At 44.0% G+C, this 11,666-nt stretch overlaps 1 protein-coding gene across 1 annotated transcript in view; it reads left to right on the forward strand.

Annotated features, from left to right (window-relative positions):
- Positions 1-1,850, forward strand: part of LOC308109857 (uncharacterized protein) — a 37,584-nt gene extending 35,734 nt beyond the window's left edge. Inside the window, exon 11 of the mRNA XM_080463668.1 lies at positions 509-1,850. Coding sequence (XP_080319794.1) covers positions 509-624 — 116 coding nt within the window. The 3' untranslated portion in view covers positions 625-1,850. The remainder of the gene's footprint in view (positions 1-508) is intronic.
- The last annotated feature ends 9,816 nt before the right edge of the window (positions 1,851-11,666 follow it).

Genomic DNA, 11,666 nt, shown 5'->3' on the forward strand with positions numbered 1-11,666 from the left:
CTTGATACAACCCGGGGATTATTACGCGACGTCACACATCAGTAGCATCGTCCGCGAGAATGACAAAAGTAAGACAGACTGTAAATTGTGTTCTGCCAAAACATCAAGAGGAGGCGAAAGATAGTTCATACAACACCAGCAACTTAATCACCAGAGACATTTGGACCAGCAGAGTTAGAACGATGTCACTCATTAATTTAACTGCTCAGTATGTAACTCCACACCGTGCTACATGCTAAAGAGTTTCAAGGCTCACACACCAGCGATGCATAGGGCAGTGCGTAGACGCGACGCACTTCCCAACCCTAAGGCTGTTGGAGGTGTGCGTAGACTTAATGGCATTTAATAAGTACCCGTATCGGTAAGTAGCTAAAGGTTAGGACTCGTACTCATCCTTTAGCAACAATTTATATAAATAAATAGTGTGTGTGTAAGTAATTCACCATGAAGTTTTATCTTGCTTGTGGAGTATTCGTGGTCTCACATTTGTTTCCCACGACCCCTTCAGGTCCTTTAGTTGCTGGGCGGACCAAAGACTTTGTGCAGAGGATTCTGGCAGCGAGCGCTGGCAGCCAGAACCAGCACAGAGACCCCCAACAGGGAGGGGACGAGGCAGCAGGGTAAACCCACTCACCCAGAGCTCCAGCTCCCTCTTCCACTCTCTGCCCTCGCCCAGCCCTGACAACCCAACCTGACCAATCCTCTCCCAACGGCCCACAACTGTACACGTTTCGAGTGAGAGGTGGAGAAGCTGGGAGAGAAGAGAAGGAGGAAAGAGTAACCTAAACAGAAGGGTATTAAATTGCTACCCTGCTTCCTCTCCGGTCTTCTCCGAACAGCGGCCGCCTTCACCGCTCGGCCTCCAGCAGGCCGGAGCTGCTGCTGCTGCTGCTGCTGCTGCTGCTGTCTGTGTAGTCTGTGTTTTCCATGTGAGTGTGTGAGTGTAACATATGGTATGAGCGTGCATAGTGTTCCTCTCTCCCTCCGTGTGCTGTACTCGTATCCCATCGTGCCTATGAATAGACATTGCACTGTTTTGTAGATGATCGTAGTTGTGGGCAGGGGGGCCGGTAGTGAGCTGAGGGCCAGGGGGCATCTGAGGATAAAGGAAGTTCCAAAATAAGGAAGTGGGAGGAACCCAGGCCTGGAAAACAAAGAAGCGGGTGTGTTTCTTTTTTGCTTTCCGTCTTTGTGAAACCTGACTGGGCTCCTGTAGAAGCACTGCATACCATTCAAATTGCGTCTGACATGTCGGCAAGAGTCAAACGAAGAAATGAAGTCCCAACACCAGACCAGCTGTTTATAAAAATCTGTTTGTTATGGAAAAAGTCCTTGGAGCTTTAATCATCCCTTATGAACACCCTCCCAGTCACTCACACCCTTTCTCTTTTACCACAAAAAAAGAAAAATAAGCCGCACCTTAATCCAAACTGACCAAAGAAATCCACTGGACACCAAAACCTCTCACTGCTTCACATGCTGCCAGCGTTGACCCCCCCCCCCCCCCCCCCCAACAACAAAAGTGACAGATCGTCATGTTTACCCGCACGTTTCCTTTAAAGATGATCCTCACCGTACGGATTCCTTTTAAATGCACTCCCGTCGTGGATCTGAAAGAAGTTGAAATACGACTGACACTGTCACGATCACCCGGTCAGTCTAACAGCTCTGCAGCCCTGGTGCTCCTTCAAGATAATCCGCAGTACTTTTTTCTCACCCACAAAAACACGGGGGAAAAAAAATAAAAGTTTTAATAAGGGACGTGTTCTCAATGCCTTCCCCAAGCCCTCATCTCAACCCCTGACCCGATTATGTAGCGCAAACTTCCTGAATTGCAATGACAAATAGAGAAGAAAAAAGAAAAGAAAAAAAAAAACACCTGTAGATTTTAGAAAGCAAATAAGTGGAAGGGTCCGTGTCCATGCTGCGCCTTCTTCCTGAGTGCTGCCACTGCTGCTGTTTTTCTGTCTTCTGACATCCAGTCTCATTAGATTTAACCTGGCCCGTCACCTTGGCAACAGAGAAGATGGAGGAGACGTTTGCTCTCATCAGGTCAGATAGAATTCATGACAACAAAAGCAGAGAAGAATGAATGTTGCTGGTGAGTGTTTTTCTATGTCAGTCAAAGCGTTGTCATATTTAGTGACATTATTATTGCATCGCACTCTCAATCTAATGCCTTGTGCTATTTTTTTCAAGTTTTTCAAAAAAAACAAACAAATTTTGAATATTTATACCTTAAAATTACTTTATATTGTGATTTGGCTAAATAAGATGAATTAAATGGCACTGTTACACAGCTTTTCGGCTAAGCATGGAAACTACCCTATTTTCTCGACCATGAGTCACAGCAGTCAGAAAATGTGTTATGAAGAGGAAAAATATATTTATGTAAGCCCTATTAGGGTATTGGACGTGTTCATTTTTCCATACATGGATGCAACGGCACTTTCAATAAGCCACAACAACCAGCAACTTTTAGCTTGTACTTTTAATCCACGATTCTTTGTCTTGAATAGCAGTTTCTCTGCTCTCGTCCAGTCCCTCACAAGTTTCTCACACACTCTGAACTCTTTCTGCATCTCTCTTTGTGGTTTGTGCTGCACATTTTGATATCTCAGCTTTTCTTTTTGGTGACATTTTTCTCATTGAAATATGGTAATAATCGAGGTTTTTCTGTGTTACCAGTGCAGTGTTGTCACACAGCCACATCCAGTGGTTCCAAATGGCATTTACCACTACGTTTAAATTTTTATACATGTCTTCTATCTGTCTTATTCTGTCTATCTTTTGATATAGGTCACATGACCAGTCAGACAACAACAAAAAAAATAATATGACTCATGATCTAGAAAATATGCTATTTTACCAACGGTCGTTGGCATCATCAAGAGCTGGCGTAGGCAACAAAAAAATTATTTTGGTAAAAATAAATAACATAGGCCATTAGTTTAGGATGGTGTTGATATGACATTTATGTGAAGATATTTTAATGTCACCAGCTGATTTTTAGGGTTTGCTCTTTTCCCGCCACAAACAAGGTGGTGTGCCACAGCACCATGGCAGTATTTTCTGACATGCAAGAAATGAATAATCCACTGTCGTCTGAGCTCCTAACAATTCCCGAGCAGTATGTTCAGCCAGAAAATGGAAAAAATACAAAAACACTGGCGTTTTTTCTGTGGGAAGAAAAAGCTATGTGGCAGCGCACCGCAAAAACATGGCAGCCTTTTTCTGCAAAATGCCATGTAGACATCATGGCTCTGTCATTTGAGGGTGCGCGGCACCCTGCCGGGATCTAATGACGGAAATAACAGGCTCTGGAGACAGTTACTGTCATTGGAGCTCTCCATAACACCACGCAATTTTTTTCTCTTGCTCATAAAATCAGCTTGGTGGACGATACATGGTCACTGAAGCAAACCAAAGTCAGTGTTTTCTGCCTAAAATAAAACGAGGCCTCGTTTACACGGCAACCACTTCAAGTGAAATTTCAAACTACACTTTCTGGAAGAGGACGTCGTTTTCAAAACCTATACATGAAACATTTCTCAAACGAAAACGCCAAAACAATGCATTTTCACTTGAAACGTCGCGTAAACGGGGCCTCAATGATATAAGAAACCGGAGCTGTTTGTGCCCTAACAACGGTTTGTTTATGTGTGTGGCCGCTACACAAAAACCATGTTTGTGTTTTCTGCTATAAAAAAAAAGGGGGGAAAAAGCATCATATCACCATCGTTCACATGGTCCTTCAACAATTTTTCAACTATGTGGATGTGTCTTTGTACAGCACATTTCCAGCATTTCCTGCCGGGAAAGAAAAATTGCAATTTGGACACGGACCCGAATATTGTTTTTGTTTTTTGTTTGTTTGCTGGTTTGTTTTTTTATTCTGATTTTGTTGTTTGTTTGGCGTTGCCATAGCCCACAAAGTGGGTGTCAGTCGTGAGTGTTTTGAAATCTGCCTTTCTTCTTGTGGTCTTTGCTCAAAGCTGTCGACCAAGCTGTCCACGCTCTCTAAACATTGTTGGACATTAAACAAACAAAAAAAAAGCGTCTAGCACCCTTCGAATTGCACTGTGGTAAGAGCAACTAACTAAGCACCTTCTGAAGAGGGACTCCTATTCTCCAAAAGAGCCTAAAACTGACTCTTGGCACCTATTTTTGAGACTGAGACTGGATCGAGTTGAGCGCTTTATGACTGGTTGTTTCGGTTGGTTCCAACACGGTGCTACTAAGATGAGAAAAAGTAAAAAAAAAAAAAAACAACAACAAACAGCAATGCAAAACTTGGCATCAGGCAGTAACTGCTGACTGGGTTTTGGCCTGCGAGCACGCTCTGTTGTAATAGGCAGTTTGTTTGCATAATGACGCCTTTCTGAAGTGCCTGGAGCTTAAAGTCACAGGGACCTGTGTCATTATGCCTGATCTTAAATCCTCTTACAAGGTAAAACTTCACCCATGACTACTGCGCTGGGCTCGGCCTCACTTGACTTTTACAGAGAGGGGGGAAAAAAATGCAGGCTCATTCAAGGTCACATTCAGGCTGAAAGAAAAAAAAAAGAACCCAAATATTTTTCTTTCCGATTAAACTTACATGGAAAGAGTAGTTGGCAGTGGTTTCTATGAACATCATCTCTGGGAAATATACGTAGAGGAGCGGCTGTTCGCTGAGCAATTGTTTTTCAACCTTGACGAGCTCCCATCTGGGCTGCTTTCCAACACTGCTGCTGCTGCTGCTGCTCTGTACCAGTTTCCTCCCCCTCGCCTATGGAAAATCCATTTCCTGTCCTCTGCAGGAGGGGAGCAGTTAACCTTAAACTCTTCACCTCCCTGACGTCTCGCTCGCGGTCACTCGCTGAAAGCTGCTTTTCAAAGAGTTCAGGCCGGTTTGCCGAGTTTCTGTAGCCTTTTAATTCTGGGAAATGTAGCTCACGGTTGCATGAGTGTAAAACTGTATTGTAAACAGAAGATTCCTGCCGCTCAGCCGGGAGCATGTCGGGAGCTCTGCTTCAGACGCGGGTAATCTGTGGCTTCACGGGAGAAAAAAGACGATTTGATGCTTAGATGAGTTTAAAAAGGTTTGAAATTAAACATTTGTGGAACTGACATCACTTTGTCTATTTCAATTTCAAGCTTTCGCCTTTACTGCCAGATAGCACTATCCAAAGCTTGTAATTTGACACCTGCCTCGTTATCTGTCTGCATCACCTGCAGCAGATTACCCAAAAAGGAAATCCACATCACTCCGTCCAATACCTTTCCAAGCTCAAGCATTTTGCTTAGTGCTAGCCTATAGAAGCAGAGGCTAGTAATTTGACACCAGACTCATTGTTGTGTGTGCTGCCTGCTTTGCATGACCAAAATACTGTGTCCATGAAAATTTGGCATTTCATCCCAAAATGTCCCAAGCTCAAGCATATATTTAGTGCAGACATAAAGTAGCATGTTCTTGTTATTTGACACCTTCCTCATTGTCCCATGTGCTGCCTGCATTGCCTGCAGCAGATGGGTGAAAAAAGCTCATCTGTAAAAAACTGACACATTGTCGCCCAAAAAGTCTCCAAACCCAAGCATTTGCATGGTGACTACATTTAGTAGCAGGTTCTTGTTGTTTGACACCAGCCTCTTTCTTATTTCTGCAATCGCTGCAGCATATGAAACAGCGAGGAAATCCATTATGATACGTCATAATCTCGTCCAAGCATTCGCTTTGTGCCGACATGTGGCAGCAGTTGTTGTTACTTTGTTGCCTGATGTGACCGAAGCTCTGTCAGATTGAGGAATCTGGCTGAGGTCGTGGAGGCCAGCGCTTGAACACCGTCTCGGCTCAGTGTCCCACCGCGGGCAGATTACATCTCTCCTGCTTCCTTCCGAGCATCGGCGAGGCCGGCAGCACGAGACCTTGTCACTGCGCCGGCAGCTGTTGCAACAACAAAAACCGAGGAAACCCCAGAAAACAGCTGCTCATATCTGCAAGGCTCAACCCGTCGACCACCCATCTGTCGTGTCACACAAGGACGGACGCTTCTCGGGGTTTAAGGCAGAGATTCCACTTAGTTCTTCTCGGTAGTTTTCCTTCTTCCCCCGTTACGCAACAGTAAAACACCATCTGCTGTGTACATTCATCTATAAGCCAAAAAAGCCGAGCTGAGGAGAAAGCTGTTGCAACACACGAATCGCTGAATCACGCCCAAACAATGAACAGCAGAGGACTTTGTCACCGAGCTTCCAGCGAACCCAAAGCATTTGTTATCTCAGAACACATCAATAACAGTGAAAGAACCGTAAAGCTGTAGGGGGAGCGGCCCTGTCTGCACTCGCATTCCTGATTCAGTTTCCCAGAAGGTCTGTTTGTGTGCACCTGGAAGCAGGGGGCAGATCCATGTGGGGGGCCGGAGGAGGGAAAGGACGTCAGTACCTCGTTTTTCCAGCAGGCCCTTTGTTTCACGGGACAGTCAGCCAAGAAACAGCTGATCTTTAAGAGAAATCTGAAGTTAATGCCCGACACGGCTCTGACCTAATATGGGGGGTGACTCAGCAGAAAGTCAATGATTCCTATCTGTGCTGCTTCCTCGTGGGCTGTTGGCATCTGGGGAGTAAACAGACCTTGAGAAAAATCCCTCATTTTAAATTGATCTCTGTGGTGCCGCTGAAAGCTCTATCCAGGTCAGCTGAACCGATGTTGCTGGTTTGAAGGTTTTGTTGAATATACACAGTTGTGTCAGGTGATATAAAGATCCACTGGAGGTTTGACTAAAACTAGAGGTGAGGCAAGAGTTCATCAGGACTCTTAAACATCATTAAATTATCTATCATTTTGCGATTTTGAGAATATAATAAGACACTTCATGGAAGCACAATGCTGCCACTTTAGAAACCTCCAAAAAGAGGACTATTATTAACTTTGAATGCAGTAAAACCATAATAAAAAGTAATTCAATAAGGACATGCTCTCATGCAGGAAAAAATTATCTTTCAACAAAATCCTCCTGATGCTGTTTTTACAGTTCATCACAGCTGAGAGTTGATGGGAGTTAAACAGGGCCTCTAACTACGATTCAAGTGAACGCACAAAACTTTTGTTGTCTTTTGGGTGTCCATTTTCATAACAACGGTGCTCGAAGTCACTAACAATGCAACTTTTTGACAACGGCTCCCAAGGAGGAACTTTTTGAAAACGCCAATGTGTAAAAACAGGCGAAAACTGCATTTTCTCAAAGCTCGGGGACTTCGTCTCCTTGTAGACAACGGAAAAGCTGCTACTGTGCATGCGCACCACGGCCGTACTACATAGTTCTTCTGCACATGCACGACTAGATGAACAATAACAAACATGGCGGCCTCCAGAGTGTCATGACTCCCAGTACATATTCTCCTGGGACTTGGTAGTTTTATAAACTGTATTGTATTGTTCTCTGCACACACGTGTGTGTGGCTTGATTACGAAAACAGATAGCACCCATTTGTGGCCTGGCATGCTAACTACATCATTTCCAGTGTTTCTGCCGTTGCCGTGTAAACGTGAAACTTTTCTGAAACAAAAATGTTAAAATGATTGGCATGTAATTTGGCCAAAGTCTGTTTCTCATTCATGTGAACAGTGCAGTTTAAGGTCATTGGGTGGCAAACCTTCCAGTAGGAAACCAACCTTGTGAAAAACTGGTCTAATAATCAGATATAACCTTTTAAATATAAAGATGTACATAATAGTAATTCCAATCTCTGTCGCAAAAGTTCTGAATTCAACAATGTAAGGAAACCCCTGACTTCAGCTTGTAAATTAAGTCTGATGGCAAAGCTTTCTTCCTCAGTAGTTACCCAAACCTCACTAAGACGATATACATGTAAATAAAAGTAGTAAAAAAATCCCCTAAGTGGATTTCACTTGTGCCATTCTGTGAGCGAACACAGTTCAGGATACAACTACAAGAAAAGACAACTGAGAAGATGACGTTCTCCTCTGTCGACAGACTGAAAGTAAAGCAGCTGCAGACGTTCAATTTAATTTCCTCGTAATGCAGCAAAACAGCTGAAACTGAGAGTAGCAATGTGGCTGTTGAAAGATGTACTGCCTGAAGACGCTCTGCTTTGAAATGCCTCCGGTGGGCATTCAAACCACGATTACACCAAATGACTCGCCAAATTTTCTAAGTCGCGAGTAATTTGAACGAGTTTAAATATCATGATGAGCCGTTTCTCTAGTTTTTTCTTCATTCTTTATCATTATATGCGATGAATAGAGGAAGTGATTGGGATCCATCTGTTCGCTGTGTAGGTAGAGCGATGTGGAGGCAGGAATAAAGCAGTCGGGCAGGTTTGCGATGAGGTTCTTTGGAGGCGTCAAGGACCCGGCAGGCCTGAATAGACCCATCAGTAAGCTTACACTGGTGGGACGACGCTGACCTCCAGGTGCCCGTCCCCACTCTGCTCCACTGCTCACATTGTTGGAGACACTTTTGCTTCTCTAGTTTCAAAGGCGACGGGCCTCCAGGCAGACGAGGCCGATGAAAAACGGCACTTAGGCGGGGGCCCCTGAGTGGTTTATCCCAAACCTTTTAATCCCCACGACCAGCAGCCTCCATCCCGCTGTCACACTCTGACAGCTGCAGAGCGCCGCGCTCCAGCAACTAACTTCTTAATGTATATTTTAACCTGAAAGCTTTCCTCTGGAGAAGGTGTCAGATTATCGGCCTTTGCTTTTTAGTGAGCGACATGTGACTGGATCTCACTCCAGTTATTTCTCTTCGTGGTTACTGTCCATACACCCAGTAATTATATCCTCTAATTTACAGCTCAAACTTCTTCAAATCCTCATTGATCTTTTACCAACTCTTCTTTTTTTAAATTTTATTTTAGGGCTGTTCTATTTGAAAGCTTTATTTCTTTATTTCTGAGCTTCACTTTCCCCAAAGCTGATGATATGCATTATCCAGTGCGTGTGATCTGACACCAGCCTCGTCTTCTTACCTGCTGCTTGAATCGCCTTTCGGCATGCCACCAAATCCACGAGGAGCAGACATCACTTTCTCTCAACCTGATGTTTGTGATCACTGCAGCAGATTACAGATAATTAAATCCTCATTCCAAACAACTGCTTTGCACTATCCTGTGTAATTTGACACCAGCTTCATTGTCCTACCTGCTGCTTGTATTTCCTTGAGTACGTGACAAAAAAAAAGAATTTCATGACAAGCTGACATCACTTCGACCAAAACCTTTCCAAACTCAAGCAATCTATCCCAAGGATATTGTAACAACTTGTAATTTGTCACCAGCCTCATTATCTTGCCAGCTGCTTTTCATTTCTCGCCGGGAGCTCATAACCAAATAAGAAACCCATGAGAAGCCGACTCGACCAAAACCACATGCTGCTGACAAAGCAGCATTCCTTCTGCATAATTTGACCCCGGCCTCATCGTCTCACCTGCTGATTGCTATGCCCAACTCGGATGACCATAAAAAGAAATCCGTGACAAAATGACATACGCTCACACAGAATGTATTTGAGTGGTCGGCTTCTGCTGAGATGCAGCAAGCGCTTGTAATTTCACATCAGCCTCGTAGACGACATCAGGCAACACAAAGCAATTTTACCAGTAAACAAGGGACAAAAGCATTAGAGTTCGACTTTACCTGTGTTGCTCATACAAGATCTTGGCATCCTGCCAGAGTTCCTGCAGTTAATTGTTTGTTTTTTTGTTGTTTTTTTTAATACCTGTGCTTCTAAATTAGGGTAGAAATGCTAGTCAATAGCATTAATTTAGATAAACAAACCTGTTTCCATCCAGTGGGATGGAGACATGAACGAAACTCAGCAGGACAAAGGAACCAACTTTAAGTGTGAAGTCCACAGAAAGCTAAAGATAAATACATACAAGATTGAGAAAAGGTTTTTATGTCCAATGACCCAATGAATATGAACAATTGAAAGAATTGCTGAGAACATTTAATTCTGTCGCACAAAATGTTTCTCAGCTGCTAGCTGCGGTAAATTAGCATTCTGCTGTGAAGAAACTCAAGCTGGAAGGACTGGGTGATGCAGTTCAATGGTAATATTGCTTTCTGAAGAAACAAATGCGTCGACGGAACTTTTGTGCATATTCTGGTTTCCAGGGAACACGTGAAGTTGGAAGACGCAGCGGGCTAGCTACAGCTGAGTGATGGGTAGATGGGTAGAAGCTAATATAGCGTGTCGTAGGTTTCATATCTTCAGGGGTGGAGTCTGTTTGTTTTGGGCTTGCCCAGAAAGACAAAAACAACGTGGAGTTTGATGCTAAGTCTATTCTTACGTCTTGTGCGCTCGTAACGGCCGGTGAAAACTGCTGAGTCGGCCCTAATATGTGACTTCGACCAAAACCAAGTCAGTCGTTCCTGTTCAGATCGTTGAGAGGAAACCAAAGTCCAGTCGTAGACGTTAACAGGACTTAGAAATGAAACTACGAAGTCCTCCTGCATCCAAATCTTGTGCAGAGACTAAAGAGTGAATAATTGTTTTCCAGAACGACAGGAGGAAAAGTAGAACGAAGCAAGAGACGAGCAAACATTCCACATGTCCACTACTGTACAGCAACTCTTTCCTGTCCGTCTCCTCCGTCTGTCTGCCAATAAACCCGTAATCACAATACTACAGTAATACTCTGGACCTGTTAACACATTAACACATCTTTATGTACAACTCCTTCATCTGTAAGTAACCTTTAAGATAATAGTACAAAAGACAAAAAAATACAAGAAGTGCCGTACAAATAGAAGCCTAATATTTTTTGTTCTTGTTTTGTGTAACTGTACACCTGTATAATGTATATTTTAATATTTATATGCAGCTGTTGTATTAAAGTATATTTTTAAAATAAAGCGTTTTGCCTGGGTGTCTTTGTGTGTGTGTGTGTGTGTGTGTGTGTGTGTGTGTGTGTGTGTGTGTGTGTGTGTGTGTGTGTGTGTGTGTCTGTGTCTGTGTGTGTGTGTGTGTGTGTGTGTGTGTGTGTGTGTGTGTGTGTGTGTCTGTGTCTGTGTCTGTGTCTGTGTCTGTGTCTGTGTCTGTGTCTGTGTGTGTGTGTGTGTGTGTGTGTGTGTGTGTGTGTGTGTGTGTGTGTGTGTGTGTGTGTGCGCGGGCGTGTGCGGGCGTGTGTGTGTTAAATGAATGAGTCCCGCTGCGTGGGGGAATTGGACTTGATGAGTGTTTTTTAACAGCTCCCTTTGTGTTAACCGTCTGGAGGTGACGGCGTGACCAATTTGAGGTGTCGCTCTGTTCCTGGCGCCTGGCAGTAGTCCTCAGGAACCAGGATTTGCATTCACACCGAGAGACCAGCAGACCCCAGCAGTGCGGGGCAGCACCCCCAGCAGGCCTCACCGGGTTACTGCGTCCATTATGAAAGGATTTGGATTCCTTTTTACATAACTTGATCCTGAAGGAGTTATTTTGGCGTATGCAGGCACCCGGCATTCTGCGGGCTGGTTCCTCACTCAAAGGATCCAAGTCGTCACTCGTTTAGGTAGACAGGAGCCAAACACCAATCGGCTTCCTGGTGCATTTATACTCCTCAGCGTTGTCTTATATAAGAGTCAGTGTTGTGCACCAGCTCCAACTGAGTTAGCAGACTTACTATAGCACATAATTTTTAGCAGGACACATTGATAGGATCGTTACTGAGTATGTTTGA

This window comes from Lipophrys pholis (genome assembly GCF_963383615.2).
Source record: "Lipophrys pholis genome assembly, chromosome: 5".
Taxonomy (NCBI): domain Eukaryota; kingdom Metazoa; phylum Chordata; class Actinopteri; order Blenniiformes; family Blenniidae; genus Lipophrys; species Lipophrys pholis.